General features: G+C 42.1%; 1 protein-coding gene across 1 annotated transcript in view; it reads right to left on the reverse strand.

The window, feature by feature from the left end:
* Window positions 1-9,447: 9,447 nt before the first annotated feature.
* The window catches only part of LOC147422194 (uncharacterized), a 59,962-nt gene continuing 46,728 nt past the window's right edge, over window positions 9,448-22,681 (reverse strand). Inside the window, exon 6 of the mRNA XM_086503554.1 lies at window positions 9,448-9,708. Coding sequence (XP_086359680.1) covers window positions 9,702-9,708 — 7 coding nt within the window. The 3' untranslated portion in view covers window positions 9,448-9,701. The remainder of the gene's footprint in view (window positions 9,709-22,681) is intronic.

The raw sequence follows: 22,681 nt of genomic DNA on the forward strand, positions 1-22,681 counted from the left end.
GTTTCCCCTGTAAACTGACCTCTGAACCAATATCAACCTGTCAAATGAACCAAGAAAGCTTCAGATTCTGCAGAAATTTCGGCAGAGTCTCCTTTGTAAAATGGCTCTGGTGTACTAAAAAACAAACCAAAAAACAGCTCAAAAAACCACTGTCTCTCTGACACTATAAGCTGCGGGTAAACCTGTCCTGCACCTGTACTGTCTCTCACTGTCCCGTCACTGTCCTATAAGCATAGACTGCGAAAATGCCTCAACGGCAGTAAAGCAAAGATGCAATCCCAACTCTCTAACTCACAGTCAATACATCCTAGCTGCCTATCTAAGGGTGCTCGAGGGATCGCTCCAAGACCTGTATCACCGAAAGGATCTCAACATTCGAGAATCCCCCAGCTCAATAAAACCTCACTCGACCCTCAACAAAGGCTGCAGTAAATCTGACAATACATAGACTTCCCACAAAATCATACATCCACAAATTTCCCACTATATGTTGTAACCGTTGCGGCGGTTGTTTACTGTGTGACTCACAGCCAGCAAACCCTCAATAGACATACATCATCTCTGACAATACATCCCATGTGGAAGTACCTGCAATGTCAGGATGAAATCTGGAATATCAAGCAGCAAACACAAGCTACCTTATGAACTAGTGGATGTCGCCTACAGTTTGTGGGTAGATGCGCCCGTGTCATATGTGACACGCCTCCAAGAACTGTGAGCCGTCCTTCGATGTGTAGACATCCACAAATCAACAGTCTGGGAGTGCCGATATCCTCAGCACCTGCAGTCGTAGGCCGAAACCCCAAATTTGCAGAGTCGGATCTGCACCCGCTAGAACACGTAGTCGAAAATGGCCTGCGCAGAACTTTGTCGAAGCCGAACAGTGGCTGAGATGACCTCAGAATGAAATTCTGAGAACACCAAGCCCATCGGGCTTGCCCACAAGATTCGGGGCCGTGTCTTCGCCTGTCGAATCTCACTCCAATCTAAGCAGGTGACTCTCGCTACCTACAAATGCTGCCCCGAGTCTCGATCTGAGCTCTGATACCAGTTGAAGGAGTACGAGCGGAAGTGTGACGCGAGAGAGAGAGTGCAAGAAGAAGAGCACAATGATATGGTGAACTCTCTCTACTATAATGTGTAGAGCATAGTGAGTTCTTATTAGGTTTTTACAAAAGAATATGTGTACATAGCTGGTGGCCCGCCCACTTACCTGGGCGACCACATTGGGCTTTATACCCCAACATGGTGTGTGACACAAGGTATTCAACGGTTAAATGTATTTGGTGATGCCATGATTTTGATAAAAAAAATACAAGGAATTGGGCTTCTAAAAATTAGAGCTTGCTAGGCTATTTGCTCGAAGTTAAGTACTTTTAGGAAAGTTTCAAGTTGTACAATTACATCATGTCTCTCGAGTAGAAAATCAAGAAGCAAATGCTCTAGCTAGAGAGAAGCTACAAGATGTTCCAGTGGTGGGTGCTATCAAGTTGATGCTGCCTCTCTTCCAAGGTAGCAATGATATGCCTGACATCATGAGTTTCTTGGACACAGGAGAGTGTCCTAAAGATATTACTAAGGGCCAAAAGCATTGGCTTGTGCGCAAGGCAGAAAAATACCACCTTATCAATGACGACCTCTACTGCAAGGATAAGGATCAAATTCTTAGGCGTGTACTCTCTCTAGAGAGATCACAGAAATAATTTCAAGTTTCCATGATGGTGTTTGTGGAGGGCACTTTGCACTTGACATCACCAGTAGGAAGGTTCTACAAGCCGGGTTTGTGTGGCCTAGTTTGCAAAGAGATGTGCATCACTGGTGCAAAACATGCAAAGAGTGTCAAAAGGCTGGTGATAGGAGACTCACATATGAGCCACAGACTCCTATAATCTCTTATGGACCATTTGAGAAATGGGGAATTGATGCCATTGGGCCTTTTCCAAGGAGCCAATCATGTAAATTGTATATCATCATGGGTATAGTCTACATGACCAAGCAGTTGCTACCACCCAGATTAAAGCTAAGGAAGTAGCTAATTTTGTATTTGATAACATTTGTGCCGTTTTGACACTCCTCTTGAGATAATTTCTGACAAGGGACGAGTTTTTAGAGGAGACCTAGTAGGAGAGCTGAGTATCTCACAGTGACTCAACTCCCTACTACCCACAATGCAACGGTTTGGTGGAAAAGGTAAATGGTAAGATCTACAAGATCATCACTAAACATGTAGACAATCACAAAAGTGATTGGGACAAGCATCTTATGGATGTACTTTGGGCTTATAGCACTTCATTTCACACATCCCTTGGGTTCACACCATATCACTTGGTGTATGGTAAGGATGCCATTTTACCCATTGAAGTACAATTGGCTAGTCTCACAATGCTAGCTAGCCCGAATGGGCGGGGCCATTCGTCATTAGAAAGCGCTACAACAATGGCAATTATCGATTAATGGATGTAGATGGTAGGCTCCACAAAACACGTGTCAATGGATGGAGGCTCAACCAAGACTTTTTGAGGTTTGATCAAACACCTATGATGGAAATCCCTGAGGAGGGAGACTCCTCCACCTTAACTAAAGAAGAACCAAGTACAGATTTAGAGACATATATGCCTCTACCTTCAGGGGGAGGGCTAATGAGAGCTGCTTTTCAAATTTTTCTCCACCTGTCGCTTGGTATGCACTTGGTGGAAAGGCTTTAAGGACCCTAAGAGGAGGAAGGACTTGATGCATGAAAATCACCAAAAAAAAAGAATCTATGTATTTATTTTGTACATAGCTATGGTTTTGACACATTTGGATCTCAAAAATAAGGAGAGGTAGGAACAAACCCTATGAAAATGAAAAAATCTACTGGATGATGATTCTACCTTATGGTCACTACCTGACGGCGGTCACTATAGGTGAAGAATAAGGTCAATAGTGAAAGGGAGGAGAATCTTATGCATTATTGAGTTGGAGTCAACAAAATATTATCAAATTCAAGCATAATTCAATTGTGGACACAAGGCTTGCACATGGAGTCGAGAGGGGACCACCTAGAAGACTTTTGGAAGTGAAAAGACGAACAAATATTTTTTGTGGGAATTTTCTTTATTTTTTTCATTCCAAATTAAGAAAAGTTTCAACAGCAAAGTTGTAGGCGTTGAGCTGATCTTTCTACCCCTATTTTTTTTATAATTTTTGAAGCTATGTTTGGGAGATATGGCTGGAATGGTGGAGCCTATCTGTTCACATGGAAAGAAGTCATGATTATCCAATTCCACACACATAATAGGTTTCTCTCCATTATTCCTTGATTTTCTCTTATTTTATTAAGATTCTCTCAAATATTACAAGGAACCTCTTGGACTCAAGCTATGGAAGGTGGCATGGAGACAAAGCTCGCCATGATGAAAGCGATTATTGGTCAATAAGCAGGGCACATAGAGCTCTCTCATTGGTGGAAGGCCCCTAATTGAGGTTACTTTGTAATAACCCCTCTTGCTCATTATATCTTCCCTAATCACTCTCTTGGCCTATAAAAGGAGGCCTCCTCTTTTGTAAACGGATACCTATCACACACACACACACACACACACACACACACACACACACACACACACACACACACACACACACACACACACTACCCCATATGCACACTATCACATACCCACACACCTACACATACACACCCTTGTGCCACATGCTAGTAGCATGAACCCTAATTACATAATCACACAACACCATCACCATCACCACATGCACAAAATGAGCACCATATCTCCACACACTTGTAATGAAGGATTGAAGGCACGATTTCAAGAAGAAGAATGATGGCTACACTCATGATATTCCTCGCCACCAACTCCCATCCCTCCATTATGCATCCTACGGTCTTGTCCGCTTCTCATATTCTTGTCCTATGCTACCTATTGTATTCATCTTTGGAAGCAATCAACACACTCCATCTTGGTTTTGTACCTTGTGTCGTTTGGGATACACTTCATTGTGAGTATGGTTTATGCTTGTTCTTTCCATTTTGCTTATGTTAAGGTGTGCGGATTCGCCACCATACACACACTCTCTCTCCCTCTCATATTCCTATCATCTTGCTACTTGCATCTTAAGGTGTGCGGATTCGCCACCTCTAGTATGAGAAGTGAGCATACTTGCATGTCTCCCTTACCTCATTATCTTCCTTACTACATACACGAGTAAGAAACTCATTCTCCCTCACTCACCATTCCTCTCATCTTGTTTTCCGACCACCCCATCATACACTTTGTTGTGGATCTTGAAATTGTTTTCCATGGCATGTTTGATTGTGTCTATGTATGAGTCCTAGCCACATATCTTGCTAGGTTGTGCCCCTATTGTGTACCTCCCATGTTGAGGCCATCGTGCATAGTCTTGGTGTAGAGGCCACCGAGTCTGTTTTGACTTCCGCCTCTCAATAGCTGCATACAATTTTCATCATCTCTCCATTGTTCAAATGCCAAAACCTAATCAAAACCAAATTTTGTATCCAAGGCTCTAAAAATTGCAAAAAAGATCTTGAATATCCATCCAATGATCTAAATAGCACAAAAGTGGTATCCCTAGAACCCATTCATCATGGTGAATCAACTTGTACCATCAAAAGTCAACTTAGCCAAAATATTGAATCACGATCCATGTAATTTTTTTCCCAAATTCACCTATTGATTGTTTCACTTATGGAAAATTTATTCTGAATCTATTGGTAAATTTTGGTCAAGTTTGGATAAAGAATGCACTAATTATATTTAAGTTTGCGTTACGGTAAAGTTATGGTCATCAACACCAAAAGTGACTTTCAATCACCTACTTTGCAACTTGTTTTGAAGACTTTCTACTCACAAATTTTTGCTCAAACTTTTAGGGTGCTTTGATGCAAAGCCCGAGCTCAAAGAGAGTGTGATGCGGATCTATATCACTAGATTGGTAACACGTAGAAGCTCTTTGAGCACAATGCCATCAACTTTGATTGGGTTGGATTGAAAGGGATTGAGAATGTGGTTTGTGGGGTCTTTCGCTTGAGATAAAGGTATGTAGATCCATGATTTAAAAAATATCAAATGCCACAATTGCCATTGTAAGCCCTTGCGACCAATGGATTATGCAAGCAGTTGCTACTTGGATAGCGACTCGTGTCCTAAAAACCATGTTTAATGTATTTCTCTTAACTTGAAAGTATTTGGTGGTTCGAAAGATTGGTGTCCAATTTGGATCAATGTGTTTGTGGTGTGATTGTTGGTTGGTTGGTCGTCTTTTTGCACTTATTGATGCATGTGTCATCGATACAAGCTTTGTGATAAGTGTATAAAGGTGTTGGTAAAAGCTGAGCCAATGCATGAAGCACATATGATGGACACACAACACCGCTCAAGTATGCATCTAGTTTGTGTTTAATCTCAACAAGAATAGTCGTCTCCTCTTGCATAAAATGAGGCAATATTTTTTGCACTCTCAATAAGTCCACCGTAACATTCACAACACTCCCTTGTAGCCCATATAGCCCCACACAATTGAGCTCACATATCTCCACAAAGGAATGCAAAGTGAAACCAAAGACAAACCTCAATTGGATTTAGTGTGTCAACAATACTAATTTTTGCATTGAAGACGTAATTAGCATGTTTGCAAAACCGTGGAGCTATTTGCTTTGAGAGTGACTCCTTACAAGCCTTGCAAGCTTGAAGGGGTTGAGAAGGATCCAAAGGCAAGATCTCCCTCAAAGCTCAAAGAAAAGAAGCAATGGCAACATTTAACAATTGCAAACTCTTGTGAAACATTTAGATATTGCATGAAGTACAACCAAACATAGGTGTATCATTTATGCGGTTGATGGATTTTTTATGTTGTATGTTTTTCTGCTTTGGCATATGCCGCAAGATTGAACCTGAGAAGTGGATGTATTCCAAATTTTGTATATTTTAATTTAAATTTGCTTCAAATTATAGCTCAAAGGAGCCAAGATTTGTAAGAACAAAGCAAATTTTTGAAGCTTTGAGTGCTGAAAAATTGTCCACCAAGGCATGTAGGGCAAATGTGTGTTGCTTTGTCCATACACATCGCCAACGTTTACCCTTCTTTGGCCCTTGTAGGAATGCAAGAAAACCATGCTCTATGTAAGACAACAATACTTTTTTGTGTCAAAAGGACCAATGGCATCGAGGGAACCAATATTTTGATTCCCAACATAGGATTCTTCCTTGAAACGACAAAGGATTTTATATTTGTGAGCTTCAGTTTTTTAGATTTTGCAATTAAAATATTATTTTTGAGCTTTTCAATGCTCGTAATTACACTAACAATATCTTCAAATATTAGTATGGCATGAGAAAATCTACATCAAATTGTTCATTCCTTCAATCACCAGACAATCAAATATAACATGCATGCATGTCTTTGCTTGTGGAAATGGATGCTCATGCACATCTCTTATTAACCTAAAATGTAGATTTAAAAAAGAACCATTTCTAATTGATTTTGTTTGAACATCATATTCTAAAGAATACCAAACAACTCTACCATACTCTCAAAGTAACCTAGCAAATCAACGCAAGAAACCTCAAAAGAAAACTAGATTCCAAGTAGCAATATGATATGCATATCATATCACATACAAAACATCCAATCACATTCCACCATGATGCCATGTCCAAGTCATGTGGACATAATATACATAAAATACACCAGTCAAAACATCAAAATGAAATGTCTAGAGAGAGTCTCCTAAAGCAAGCAGGCTCCCCTGCATCAACTTGTCACTAGTCCCACGCCATGGTGGATAGACAACTTTCATTGAGCATGTTGTCTAGCTTAAGACATATGCAATTCCTCATATCCTTTGTAGTATCTCAGCTCAGACAACCACAGCTGCAAACACATCCAAAACATAGTTATAACTCTCGGTAAACGTAACCAACCACCACCTAATGATATAGAGGTTGGGACGTCTAGTGTAGTATCATATCTAAACTAGAAGACAACTTGTAAAAAGAAGTGAAATCCTCTTGTGTGACATTTATCCTCTTTGCAATGGGCCAATGAGCAGGTGGTAAAGATGTTTGCTCTATATTGGCTCTGTGTACAACATGATTATAGAGCCACAACCAATGTGTAGTTATCTTGTCCTTGTAGAATCTTCCAACCAAATACATGAAGCAACCAATCCCACATTGAAACTTTGCAAAGAGTTGTTGAAACTTTTTACACTCTACCAATTTCCCTTCCTTAAAAATAGGGGTCAAAAGAAAATTCCAACCACACAAGACTAGAGGATATTCACATGATGTCATCGTCTTGATTACTCTCATAGATTTTTCAAAATTCCTTGCCCATCGCAAAGGTCAACCATGCAAGTGTAGTTCTATTTGTATGACATAATGCCAAATTTAATCCCCATGCTATAAAAAAAAATATGGATCTCTTCTAGCAAATCTTAAAATCTACAATGGTTTGAGCACTCTAAGTAAAGTGATCGTAGTTTGTGGACTGCCCTACTACTATAGCTACATCATATAAAAACAATACAAGGCTTCCTCGACGATACTTTATTGGGCATATCCTCCTATAAGAGGACTCCAAGAGACTTTGTCTAGGGAGACACCCTCAATTTACATCCACTAGAGCTTCCTTAGCACATCCAGGTTGAGCATAGCCTACACTCAACCTGTTTCGAGGAGGCGTGGCATTTCTCATGCAAAGCTTATCAAGAACTTTTTTTGTGCTTTCATAGAGGCACCACAATTGGCATACATATCAACCAAAGCATTGCCAAAGCACGACACATTTCACAAACAACCTTTGACTAGCAATCTCATCCTGAATTCTTCACCCATGTGAAGATCTTACATACAGCCACATGATTTCAAGGTGCAAGCATACGTGCTTTTATTTGTACAAATTCCTTTAGTTGACACTTGTTTAAAATATAATAACGCTTTCTTGACATAGCCATGTTCACCATTTCCTACAGCCCAACACCTTGTATCCTCTCATGTATGTCCTCTCTTGCAAATGCACATTGGTTGCAAAGGGAAATGCCCATCAAGGGCTTTTTGTGCCTCATAAGGATGCCACATTTGGCATACATATCAAACAAAATACTACCAAGAATGAAATCTGTCTACAACAGAACCCAATAAGACCATGAATGTTCTCATCCATTTCAATGTCTTGTGTAAGTCCACAATACTTTACGGATGAAGAATAAGTGATTTTATCTAGCGATAAGCCTTCCCTTCACATCTAGTGAACAACAACACACCCTATCCATGTTTGGCATATCTTGCAATCAACGTGTGCCCTTCATGGTGCAAACATATGTGATTTCATTTGGAGAAAGGCCCTCTTTGAATCCGAAAAAGACAGCCCACAGATTCCACATTAAACATGCTCCAAGAGAGATGACATCCCAGAGTGGATGCCCATCAATAACTTCTTGTGCTTATGTAAAGGCATCAAATTTGGAAACATATCGATCAAATCATCACCAAGCATGACATCTTTCTCAAATAGATCCATGTCAATGTCTTTTGCAAACACATAGGCATAGAAGTTGATTGATGTTTCATGGGAAGAAGGCAAGCAATGTTTCATGCTTTCTCATTCTTTTGAGAGACTAGTCTCTTCTTTCTTTGATCTCCTTGTTGTGGTGTTTGTCACAAGAGCTAGTTCTGCTTTAGTATAATTGAGCTTCCTGTTGGATAGGCTAGCATCATGACAACAATCAATAGCAAGGAGCGGAGGCTCAATGAGATTTGTTGTAGGTAGGAATTGCACCAGACTATGGTAAAGTGCAATGATTACCGGTGCGTTCTCTCCCTTCCCTTCTCTCTCTCTCTCTCTCTCTCTCTCACACACACACACACACACACACACACACACACACACACACACACACACACACACACACACACACACACACACACACACACACACACAGTGCGCTCCTTGCCGCACTGTCGAAGCAAGGGACTTGCCGTTACACCGTGTGCGAGCCATAGACGGCTCCAAGCACACAACTAGCTTAACTAGTAAGCTCAAAAGAGGGCAATGGTGTGTCACTCACCGCTTTATGCTCTTGCCATGGAGGATTCCTCGCCGCGAAGAAGAAGGAGACGCCGCTACGTCATGCTCAACCGCTTCACCGCCGTCGTGCCGCCGTAATGCCCGATCGCACTCTCTCTCTCTCTCTCTCTCTCACACACACACACACACACACACACACACACACACACACACACACACACACACACACACACACACACACATACACACACACAAGGAGGTGAAGAAGAAGAAGATGGAGATGGAGATGGAGCAAGAGCACTCTTCTATTGCACAAATGAGAGAATGAGTGAATTTTAGGTTTAGTTGGCTTTTATATGAGCTCACCCCATTCACACTTGGGCGCCCATGCTTAGCCAACTAATCCCTTGACTGTCCCAGTTAGAGTGCGCCTCTCATCGGCGATCACTCTTACCCTTTTCCTATTGATCCGACAAGCCCGGTACCTGACTCTACCAAATACATAATACACGTCCGTCGTAGGTGATGGGGTGTCTGTGAGCCATGAGGGTTAACATGCCCCCCTTCCTGATGTAGATTCCGTCCTCGGAAGCTATTGAGTTGAAGCTCGTTCGTCGAGGTGGAAGAGCATTTGAGATGAATGTCCTTAGCCTTCTTCAGTCACTGCAAAATCAAACAACATTGGCACAGTAATTGCATTCTCATAAGTGATTAAAAAGCATATGCAGTTTTAGGTAGACAAATTGATTGGTAAAAGAATTTCAAACAATTTGTCAGCAATGAACATTAAATTGCAATGTAATCAAATGCATAAACAGATGTAAAGGTAAAAAATTAAACAAGTCTGGGGTCGCTAATTTGACGGTCGAAAGGCAATAGAGATCGAATATTAATACCATGGGTAAGCTTCTTAAATTTTTGTGGTCAATTAAGTTGTTTAATCGCGAGAGCCAAGTATTCATGTTCGAGGGCTGACTAGAGGCTATATCTAGAAGACCTTGTAGTTAAGCTACCATAAAAGGAATTTCTCATGAAATCATCGCCTGACTGATTACTTTTTCTTTGACCCCCCAAAGTCTTTTCACAGTGATTCAATTTTGGTTGCCAACATCCAGGTGTGTCCCAGGTTTACGTTGCCTTCCATAGCTCCCGCGCGCATGACTAGAAACCTCTGCACTATGCTTCCATTGTCATAGACAACAGGGGTCTGAAGGACTACAAGAATAGCAGTTTTCTTTTTATTAATGTCCTTGACTTGCATCGTACTCGGGGATAGGGTCGGTTTCCCTAAATGACAAGAAACTCCATAGGATAACAAATTGTGTTTAGCTCCCGTATCTAATAAGGCATTGTATAGTACTTTCCTATAGGGGCTATTTAGCTCAATTGGGTATCATAGGGGTGGCTCAGATTCTAATGAGTCGTCATCTGTGTCCTCAAAAAATGCTTGCGTTATTCCCAGATTAGCCTCTCGTTGGCGTCTAAGACGTTGTTGTCGTTCTCGAGCCTCAACTCTTGCTTGGATTTTTAAAAGCTCTGCTTGTTCCTTAGCAGCCTTCTTTTGATGGATGGCTTGCAACTCTTCCTGGCTTAGAGGATAATAATATCTTTTGAATTTACTCCCATTAAAGAATCCAATGGTTTCAACTCCATCTAGAGTCTCCACACGAATGGTACCTTGCGGGGTAATTTCACACACTCGATATGGCCCCTTACCAGCGTATTTCAATTTCTTCTTTTCATTACGTACCCCGTACATAAGAACTTTATCACCAACCTTGATGTCTTTATCTTTTAAATGGCTATCAAACCACTTATTTCTCCTATCCTTCTCCACTAGAGCATTTCACACAGCTAATTGCCTTTCTTCATCTAGCCTTTCCAGGATATATAATCGCTCCACTAAGGGGTTACCATCCCAACCTTCTTGAGAAGCTACTCGAAGACTAGGAATGACAAACTCCCATGGCATCACTGCTTCTTGGCCATACACCATCTTAAAAGGTGTGCAATTAATAGCAACTTTATACGCAGTACGATAAGCCCATAAAGCTGATGTAAGCTTTAGGTCCCAATCAGTGCGATGAGCCTCGACTGTCTTTGTCAAAATGGAGATGAGAGTTTTGTTGGTACTCTCAGCTTGGCCATTTTCTTGGGGATAATAGGGTGTAGACTTGTGGTGAGATATCATGAAGTTTGATGTGAGTTCTTTTATTAATTCATTTATAAAATGAGTTCCATTGTCACTCACAAGTTCAAAGGGGCATCCAAAACGTGTGATAATGTTCTCAAAGAGGAACTTAGCTGTTGTTTTTGCATCCGCCTTTCGTGTTGCTTTTGCTTCAGCCCATTTGGTTACATAGTCGGTAGCCACAATGATATATCGTGATTGCGTGTTACGTGCAGCCGGACTAATCGGTCCTACAAAGTCTAAGCCCCACTTTTAAAATGGTTGGGTTACCTTGATGGGATGTAGAAGCATCCTATCCCTTCTTTGTGGCTTCTTGAAGCGTTGGCATTCATCACATCCCTTTGCAAAAAGTGATGCATCCTTAAACAGAGTGGGCCACCAATAGCCTGCCTGTAAGATCTTTTGGGCAGTCAACTTTCCTGAAAAGTGACCACCAGCTACGCCCATGTGTGCCTCTTGTAGAATATATAAATACTCATCCTCGCGGGCATAGCGTCTAAGAACATCATATTTTCCTCTCTTATAGAGAGTTCCAGCTAGTAAGCAATAGGGTTCGCATTCCTTGATTAATTTTCGAGCTATATCTTTTCGCAGTTCTTTGGGTGGAAAACCATTAACTAAGAAGTTAACAATCTTTTCACTCCATTCAGGCATTGTCTCAACAATGAACAAAGGAGTATCAGGCAATTCATCATCAACCCCCGTAGGAGCTTCGCCATTAGGGATACGAGATAAATGATCCGCCATGACATGTTTCCTCCCAGGCCTCACAACAACGGTGAAGTCAAACTCAAGAAGAATTAACAACCATCGTGTAATTCAACCTGTGGAACACGGCTTGTTTACCAAATATAGCAATGCTTGATGATCAACATAAAACACAAACTTGGTAGCAAGAAGGTAATAGAGAAATTTCTTTACTGCGTAAATCATAGCTAGACCTTCGCGCTCTGTAGTAGTGTAGTTCATCTCGGCATCGTTTAATTGGCGACTTGCAAAGCTAATAGGGTAGTCCAATTTATGTTCTCCTGGTTGAGTTAGAACACACCCAATAGCAAAAGTTGATGCATCAATATGCACATGAAAAGGTACATTCCAATCGGGTGTTCGCAGGATTGGAGCACTTGTTAGGGCCTTATCTAATAACTCATAAGATTGATGACATTCTTCCGTCCAGTGAAACTCGATAAGAAGCTTGTACAATGGACGCGCTATCTCGGCAAAGTTTAAAATAAACCTTCGATAATAACCAACATGGCCCATAAATCTTTGAACTCCTTTATAGTTCGTAGGTGGTGCAAATCGGCAATGGCTTTAATCTTACTCTCATCTGTGGATATCCCGTTCTTGGACACTATATGCCCTAGAATGACTCCATGCTTAACCCAAAATTGGCATTTGAAAGGGTTCAATGAGATGCAATAAAATCTGCACCTTTCAAATATTTTTCGTAGATATAACAAATGCTTCTCCCAAGAAGAATAAACACAAAGGTCGTCTAGGAAAGCTTCACAAAACTCCCTTAGAAATTCTTTAAACGCAGTGTTTATTAATCGTTAGAATGTAGCAGGGGCATTTGTTAAGCCAAAAGCCATAACACGAAATGCAAACACTCCAAACTCTGTGATAAAAGCAGTTTTAGCTTGGTCCTCTAATGCAATTGTGATTTGATTGTAACCAGAGTACCCATCTAAAAAGCTATAAGCTTCCTTGCCCGCAACTCTTTAAAGCACATGTTCTGAATATGGCAAGGGATAATGATCTCTCCTAGTGGCTGCATTAACTTTCTTGAGGTCCACGCACACTCTTAGTTTCCCATTCTTTTTTGGCACAATGACTATTGGAGAAACCCATTATGAGTGCTCAATAGGGTATATGAATCCACATTTGATAAGTTTTTCAATCTCCTCTTGTACAATTTTGGCGTACTTAGGATTCATTGGATAGGGTCGTTGCTGGACGGGTTTAGCAGTGTTGATCATGGGAATTGTATGTTGCACCACAGAAGGTGGAACGCCCTTCATGTCATGATATGTCCAAGCAAAGATATCCTTGTATTCCTTGAAGAGCTCCTTAAGTACAGCCTCTTCAGTTTCGGTAAGGTCTTGAGCAATAAAGACTGGTTTAGACTCCTAACCTGGTTCTGCTAATTCTATCTCTTTAACTACCACTGGACCATCATAGACTCCAGTGCTTCCATTGGTAGGTATTTGTTGGGCTTTGGCATACACAACCTTTCGCTCCCCCGTGGTATAAGATTTAAAATGTTCAGGAGCCGTATGTAAATCAGCAGGCTCTTGTCCTGATGGAGACCTTTCTTTTAGTTCTGCCTCCTTTTGTTGTTGTGCTAACTCTTGGTTTTGACGTCTTCTTATAGTTCAATTCAATTTCGGCTCTGTAACTTCCAATTGAGTGAGGTCAATGGGTCGCAGGCTGCACCACATGACACTCTCGAGATGTTCACCCCAATTGTCTACTAGCTTTCGATGAGCATCACATGCCCCTAGATAGCTAAGCCATTATGCAGTAGATCTTTCCTTGTTTATCCTAGCTCTCACATTTGCTCGATATCGCCGTCTCTTATATGACCTTTGTTTCTTGTTAAGGTTTTGATTTTGGTAAATGTTTGAACTCGACTCGCTTGATAGGTCTTCGCTTGTATCTTCTTCACTCTCATATAAATTACCATAGATGGTCGTCCTAGACCTTGAGTGTTCAGTTTCTATACTTGGCTCACTCGATGTTTCCTCAGGTTCTGAATCCATTTCTCCCTGAGATTCCGTTTCTGATGTGTATTGGCCTGAAGCCTTTGAGGAATCATCGGTTTCACTCTCAGGTAGGTGTGCCTCTTTCTTATCATCGGTTGTTACATGCGCTACACCTAACATGTTTACTGGTGCAATGTGTGGTATCTCTTCCCCATCTGGTGTTACCCAGGTTGTTCCTCTAGCTCCCCATGTATCTATAGTTGCCGCTAGGTGTACCCAATCGACATTGTCTGACTCAGCCATTCCGGGTAGGATATCCATATAAGGAGATTTCTCCCCAATATCCGTGTCTTCGTTACACGTGTAACAATACTGTAATGGAGCTGAGTGAATTGTTGTGTCTGATTGATTATCAATGATGAATTTATTTTGTAGAGGATACGTGCGACCACTTAAAAGATCAACTCGAATGACAGAGTCTTGGAACTGTAAGTAGACGTGGTTTTTGGACCAGTCATGCACCATTTTTGCTTCCCTCATGAATGGACGCCCTAAGATCATCTCAAATGACATAGGATGCTTGGAAAAATCCATAACAATGAAAGTCTGCCTTACCTTGTGTCCCAAGACCTTGATCCTGAGATCCTTAAGCATTCCAATAGGCGTAACAATAGATCCATTAGCCATTTTTACCACTACGCTTGTGGCTTCAAGGTGAGGTCGCCCCATAGACTCCCAACAACTCTTTGTCACCATGCTGACTCCCGCACCACCGTTAAGGACTCCCTTTACATTTAATCCTTTAGTAGTGATTGGCAGAGTAGCATTAGATTCATCACCTTCAAAGTATTGCCCCAACTTTTTAACGGGTACTTCAATTACAGATTCATGTCCCGCTAGGTCAGATGGTGGTGCTAAATGTTCCTCATCATTCATTACCGAGTCAGGTTTGTTCATATGTGCAAACTGTGGTAATCCGGCCTGTAATTCTCCATTGAGGAAGGCTCGAAGAGCTGAGACTAGCTCGGGGTCTTTATATAGTTTGGACATGATGGTGGTTCTAACTTCTGAAGACATGAAATCCATCAATTTGGCAACATTTAATGGCATCTTGTGGGACGTAGGACCCTGACAAGAGAATGGTGAAGATGGAATCTCCACTTCCTCAAGGGGGTCGGGCATTCCCTCACCAAACATTCTCTATAGTAGGAAAGGTGTGTGTCCACTTTCAGATGTCCTACCCTCACTCTCTTCCCGAATGATACTGGGTATAGCTAACGGCCTGTAGTTCTTGTGAGGTTGAACTTGTGTGGGAAACACTGTGTCCGACATCTGGATATGTTTGGGTTCAGGTTCACCAAACCCCTCAGTTGTTGGACTCGTTCAATTTCCACTGTTGGGTTTGGATAGGTTCCAATCTTTCTCTTGCAATCCTCATTTTTCGTCTCTCGTGGCTTATCTTGGGGGTTCGCAACTGGGTGGTTTAACTTTGAATACTCTTTTGGTGCTCGTCATAATTCCCTCTCGTGATCCTCCTCACTGGCTTTTCCCTTTGTAGTAATAGTTTTGGTCTCCGTGGTCTCTATCGAAGAATCTGAGTCATCCTCAGGGTCATTCATATACACGGGATCCTCTCCTGTCCCTATGTTAGTCTTTGAACTAGGCTTTGAGCTAGAAGCATTAAGGGATTTCTTTCTTCATGTTTTCTTCTTTCTCGCTTGGCCAATGGATGCAGCATCTCTCTCTTCGAGGATGTAATTTTGCTTTTGGAGCATCGACCGTGTGAGTGCATTCACTGGTGCTATGTTTATAGTTGGTGGTGTCCCATCAACAATCTCTATTATGTTCAATGGTGTGATTTTCGGTGCGTTTGGATTGTTAGGACAATGTGCGATCAAATGATCTATGCCACAACGATTGCAAGTGAGTATTGGCATTGCCAATGCACTCCCTTGACTTGTTTGCATTAGTGCGGCATTCTTTTGTATTCTAATGGGGCACTCAGCTACTCGATGTGGTCCACCACATTCGTAGCACTGAAGAGGTGGTCTCCTGGAAAAACTATTAATGTTTTGGCCTCTTGCTGCTAGTGCAGTAGCTTGATATACCGGTTTGATTTGTCCCCAATGGTCTTCCATATAGTACATGGGACACTCCTCAAGCATGTCGACTCCATAGATGATACTAGAGTCTATGTCTTCTTCGCAATCTACATAAGTATTAGATGACTCGCAACCTATTTGGTTCATAGGTGTAACTCTTGGATGAGGGGGTTGCGGTCCTAGCACTGGAGGTGGCAACGGTGTGGTTTGGACCACATTTTGGGTTCTAGGGACCATGTGCTGTAATGGCAGCTGTTGCTCCATGGGTGGGGTAGGCATCAATGCAGGAACTCGAGGTGAGTCTGTCCAAGCTATAGGCGGTCTATTTTCCATGATGCGTTTAAGCATTAGGCAATCCTTCGCTTGATGGCCATACCTACCACACGCGTTACAAGTCCCGTTAAACTTTACTCTGAAAGTAGGGCATTCACTCGTAGTATGTGGGCCCAAGCAAATTGAGCACCATTGTTGCTCCCTTCTTGGATACATATGAGTGTTTTGTGGAGCACGATTACCCCTAAGGCTTTCTTGGATGGCCTTGGTGAGATCTGCCAAAGTCATCTCAGATATCGTTTGCTCTTTCACGATTGTCTTTATCTTCATTGGCTCATGCCCTGACGCTTGCGAGCTACTAGACTTCGGCTCGGCAGACACTCTTTCTCCTGCAATCATTAAATTATCCTCCAATTGGATTTCATTCATGGTGACTGCTTCCCAAGTAGTGATACCTCTAATGACTAGGCCATTATAGATACTTTCATGTCATAGTCCCCTAATGAATCTATCGAGCAATTGGTTGTTGTTGAATCGCTCGTTTGGATTGCATCGAGAATTCAAATTCTTTAGGCGACTAATGAAGTCTCTCACGGATTCACCTTCTTCTTGTTGGGCTTTCTGGAGCTGAGAGGCTACACCCCAAAGTACTCCCTCTCGTATGTATTCTTTTAAGAACAGTCTCCTAAGAGTAGAGTAGATTGTTTTCTCTTCTATTCTTAAGGTTCTATACCAATCTCCAGCCTTTCCGCTTAGGGTCAAACTCAAAGCCTTACACTTATGTAGCTCATTGTGCTCTTCCAAGGAATCGCACACATGTTCAAAGACTTCCATATGCTTTCTAGCATCTCCGTCTCCACTGAATTTCTGTGTGAGCTTAGCTACTTGAACTGCCTTGCTCCTAGGCTCTCTATCAGGTGCACTACGCATGTTTTCCGCAATAGAGAGACCGATAGTTTGAGCAAATGCTGCCAAATCTCCTATTTGAGCAGGTATAATGGGTGTATGTGCTCCTGGAACCACATGTGAGATGGGAGTTGGCCTTGGCCTTGGCATACGCGCGGCTCTTGGGTCCCATATTTCGTATGGTGGTGTACCAGACGGTGGTCCAAAGTTTACAGGCGTGGCCCTAGGTATAGGGGGTGCCTGATATGGCATGTTATTATTAAATGGCATGGCTCCACTTGTATAAGAGCTTGGATAACGCCATTGTGGATTGTAAGCTCTTGGAATAATCGGAGGTGTAGGAGCTACATGAGGCTGAGGTACGACAGGTGCACATGATTGATACATACATGTAGGTATAGTTGGGGGCACTGTGCTACTAGGCATCGGCGCAGTGTTAACAAATGAACTCCATGGTGTACTTCTTGTCATGCTCACCATTGGGATATGCATGGTAGCCATAGTGTCATTAAGAGAAAGATGAGCTAGATGAAGGTAAAGATGCCACTTGTGGGCTCAGATTGTATTGAGGCTCCCGGCGAAACAACATATGGAGGATCAATGGGGCTCACTGAGGGAGTCTCCATTTGTGATAGGGTTGGTTGGTTGGCCTTTCCCGTATCCAAGAATCTAATTAGGCCTGTTGAAGGCATGTTGATCCCTGTGTTCTGTCTTTCTAACTCGACAATCCTATGGAGGACATCACAGACTTTCTGTTGTTGTTCATCTATGCTAGTAGCACCCGATGTGGATTGTAGAACATCTAACCAACCCACATGATAGGTGTGTCCTGTGTACCGATCAGTTAAAGCTTCTTCTTGTAGGTCATACTCCCAATTTTCGTTTAGGAATATCCCATCTAGGCCTGGCGTGCTGGAGGTTTCCCTTGAAGTGGAAGCATTATTGCTCCCCATAGCTTGCCCCTCCGTGACTGCTACCTTGGGAGCACTCGGTTTCTCGGCTGGCATGATTGTTGTCATAGGAGCCTTTGCTTTCAGGGCTCGACTTTGTTCTAGCCTTCGTAGGTTCTCAATTTCCCACTCCCTTGTTGCTTGCATATAGCGTTCGATCTCTTGTACTTCGGCAAGACTCCTACCATCCGGTAGTAAAACCTCAGAGGGAGATAGTCCTAAAGGATCAGGAGGTGCAGTGGATGGAACATTCATATGCACACTCTCAAGAAGCATAGGGTCCATTTTAGGCATGAATGACGAATTTACTTCTCCACTCCCTTCATTTATTTCATTAACCGCATGTTCGGAGCGAGTAGCTCTACTAAGGGTCTCTTTTAAGTGGCTAAACACGCTGGACCCGGGCCGTGGGCCCATGGCATGCATGTCTTGACTTGAACTATCAGGGTTTGGTGTAGGATACCCCTCCATGACTTCGTAGTCAGAGGAAGAATCACTAGACGCGATATGAGGATCTTGGGTCGCGCTACCTTGAGTCCCGGCTGAAGGTCCAGAACCTAGGGTGGATGAATAATGGGTGCCCGCGTAAATGGAGGCACTACCAATATGCTCGTGCTCTAACACTCGTCCAGAGCGTAGGTTCATATGACTTGGATCCCCTAGAAGTGTCAGTGAGGGCCCGTGAAGGCTGCTCACCTAGTAATTTTGCGTGTTTTGCAACCCAAGTCTTTTCTTATTTATTTATTTTTTGATTTTTTGGTCCTTTTTTTTGACCCAGCTATAGAATAGAACGTATGATAGCTTAAAACGAGCGTCTCGGTCAGAGGGACATGCCGTGCTTTACAGCCCTCCGTTTGGTCACTTTATGCCCTCGGAATCCCTAAAACTGTCAATTTCTAGTAGGGAACTAGGCCCGAATTAGAAAGTCTAAGGGTGCAAGTGGGAAGAGAAGGGAGGAGAGTGGAGGACTTGCCCCACATGCTCTCATTCCCTCTTGAGGGGGTAGGGTATATATATAAGAGTGAGTCTAGTATATATCATAAGACTGAGGACTGAGGCCTGGGCTTGGGCTTGGGCTTGGGCTTGGGGAAATGATCCCGATCGGTTTTTTTTTTTAATTTTAATTTTAATTTTTTTCTAGTTTTTTTTTTTTTTTGGGGTGACGACCGCGTGCGGTTTTGGTGACCCTTTCTTGGCCACACACACTGTCACCTACCGAACCTCCCAGTCAACAGCTCACAACTCACATACAGCTCACTACCTTATCTACTTACTAACAGTGCTGCTAACCACTAACTAATCTGTTAACTGCTTGCTGACAGTGAGCTAACTGTCCACCTACTTCCTCTCTCACTACCTTGCTGTGCAAACACTGTGTGCAGCCAAACCTTGACAGAAAACTGTGTACAGACTGTGTGCAAACAGAAATTGCTAATTGCCTACCTGCTTATTCATTCACTGCAAACAAGCTAACGACTACTAATTTTGCAAAGACTGTGTGCAAACAGAAAACACAACATTATGCAGACATCACAGAACTTGCAGACAACACAGAAATTAACAACTTACAGAAAAACAACTCATTCCTCTTCCTCTTCCTCTTCTTTCCTACTACAAACAACTCATAGGAGAAGCACAAAGTGCCTCTTGGGCTTAGTGCAGGGCGATTCCCCGGCAGCGGCGCCAAAAATGTGCGCTCCTTGCCGCACTGTCCAAGCAAGGGACTTGCCGTTACACCGTGTGCGAGCCATAGACGGCTCCAAGCACACAACTAGCTTAACTAGTAAGCTCAAAAGAGGGCAATGGTGTGTCACTCACCGCTTTATGCTCCTGCCGTGGAGGATTCCTCGCCGCGAAGAAGAAGGAGACGTCGCTATGTCGCGCTCAACCGCTTCACCGCCGTCGTGCCGCCGCAATGCCCGATCGCACTCTCTCTCTCTCTCACACACACACACACACATACACACACACAAGGAGGTGAAGAAGAAGAAGATGGAGAAAGAGCACTCTTCTATTGCACAAATGAGAGAATGAGTGAATTTTAGGTTTAATTGGCTTTTATATGAGCTCACCCCATTCACACTTGGGCGCCCATGCGTAGCCAACTAATCCCTTGAATGTCCCAGTTAGAGTGTGCCTCTCATCGGCGATCACTCTTACCCTTTTCCTATTGGTCCGACAAGCCCGGTACCTGACTCTACCAAATACATAATACACGTCCGTCGTAGGTGATGGGGTGTCCGTGAGCCGTGAGGGTTAACACACACACACACACAAAAACACACCTGTGATCTATCGGGTTTGTCCTCCTTTCACCTTTCCAGTGCCACTTTGATAATCTCTCTCTCTCTCTCTCTCTCTCTCTCTCACACACACACACACACACACACACACACACACACACATACACACACACACACACACACAACACCAGAGCTCTCTCTCTCTCTCTCTCTCTCACACACACACACACACACACACTGTCAGTGTGTGTGTGTGACAACACCAGAGCTCTCTCTCTCTCTCTCTGTCAGTGTGTGTGTGTGTGTGTGTGTGTGAGAGAGAGAGAGAGAGAGAGAGAGAGAGAGAGAGAGATTTGGTGTTGTCACACACACACACACACACACACACACACACACACACACTGTCAGTGTGTGTGTGTGTGTGTGTGTGTGTGTGAGAGAGAGAGAGAGAGAGAGAGAGAGAGAGAGAGATTATCAAAGTGGCACTGGAAAGGTGAAAGGAGGACAAACCCGATAGCTCACACGTGTGTGTGTGTGTGTGTGTGTGAGAGAGAGAGAGAGAGAGAGAGAGAGAGAGAGAGAGAGAGAGAGAGAGAGAGAGAGAGAGAGAGAGAGAGAGAGAGAGAGAGATTATCAAAGTGGCACTGGAAAGGTGAAAGGAGGACAAACCCGATAGATCACATAAGCAATTTTTTGATGAACTAGATGATATGATATTCACCAAGCATATATCCATTATGGGACAATAAAGTCTCAACGTCTCGAGTTCTATGCTAGTTCATACCGTCATATAAGAAGGTCATGGATCACCACCTTGGAGCATTAGATCTCCTATTGTGGATGACATCGAGCTCCTTTTTTTTAATTTTGTTGGGAAGGTAGGTAGATGCGATGACAAAGAATGGATGGGTTGCACTATACCAAACATGAGGAAGGCTTTCTTGGCTACTATTATCTGCACACCAACCTCTCGAGCTCCGATTGTAGAGGCACAACTCAAAGCTTTTTTAAGTTATTCATCATAGCTAGGTGTCATGTAAGTAGCAATAGTAATCATAGTACAAGATACGATATCTAAGAGGGCGTGTGTCAAAAACTTATTATGCATCAACAAGAAAATTGCATTCACATATAGTTCAACTCACAATATTGAAAAGTTTCTCAAAATTGCAGGTGTACTTATAAACTATAAGGTTAACAAACAAAATATTGATTTGGTTTACATTGCTTACACTTAAATGACCCATCTTTGTTGAGAGAACTTTATGGTAACAATCAAGCACACCAAGCCTCAACTAAACACATCCATAGGAAGAAAAAAAGTTTTGTTACCATTAGCTTTCCACGTGACACTTGTAAGGTCTCTACTTTCAAATTGCACACAAGTTCTATTACGCATTTGTATTTTTTTGAACCATCACTCTTTATTTAAGATATTCGAATTCAAATTATGAATTGTAGGTTGAGAAAACCTAGAAATTAAAATTTACGCTACAAAATTCTGACATGTTTAGCTATATGAATCACTAACTCACTTATTGCAAGACTTATTTACTGATTGTAGAATTTTCTTTTACTACTGTAAAGTTAATATAAGACTGTAAAGTTTAACTTAAAAATGTAAAGTAAATTATCATTAAGGAAATAAATAAAATAATTATAAAGACAAAAAAATACACAGGGATGACAAATGAAGGCATATGGATCACATAGGAGGGGACAAAGTGGGACACACTGTCACATGGAAAGGAGTGGCCGTATCTTTTGATGATAATGACAAAGTGGTCAAGCTCATGGGTACCACAAGGGTACCAAAAACGTGGGTATGATTTTTGGAAGAAAAATAAAAAAATAAAAAATTATTTTTGTATTAAAAAAATTTATAAAAAAATTGAAAAAAAAAGTTGGACGTTTTTCTTTCTGCTATAAATAGAGCATCCATGCTCACACTTTACACATAGATATTGCCTCTATAGCACTCACGAAGTGTTGCCACTTCTCTTAGAGAGAAGGCATCCACAAACCACTAAGAGAGCAAAAACTCTAGTGGACTAATAAGGTGTGTATTAATTGAGCATTCAATTAGTTTTAAGAAGGATATGTGTGTATGTGTGCTATCTCCTACTCTAATCTCTCTAATAGATTAGTAAGATTCAATTAAATATGTGTGTGTATGTGCTATCTATTACTCTAATCTCTCTAATAGATTAGTAAGATTCAATTAGTTATGTGTGTGTGTGCGCTATCTATTACTCTAATCTTC

The sequence above is a fragment of the Adiantum capillus-veneris genome, chromosome 27 (assembly GCF_014529385.1).
Source record: "Adiantum capillus-veneris isolate H3 chromosome 27, ASM1452938v2, whole genome shotgun sequence".
Classification (NCBI taxonomy): domain Eukaryota; kingdom Viridiplantae; phylum Streptophyta; class Polypodiopsida; order Polypodiales; family Pteridaceae; genus Adiantum; species Adiantum capillus-veneris.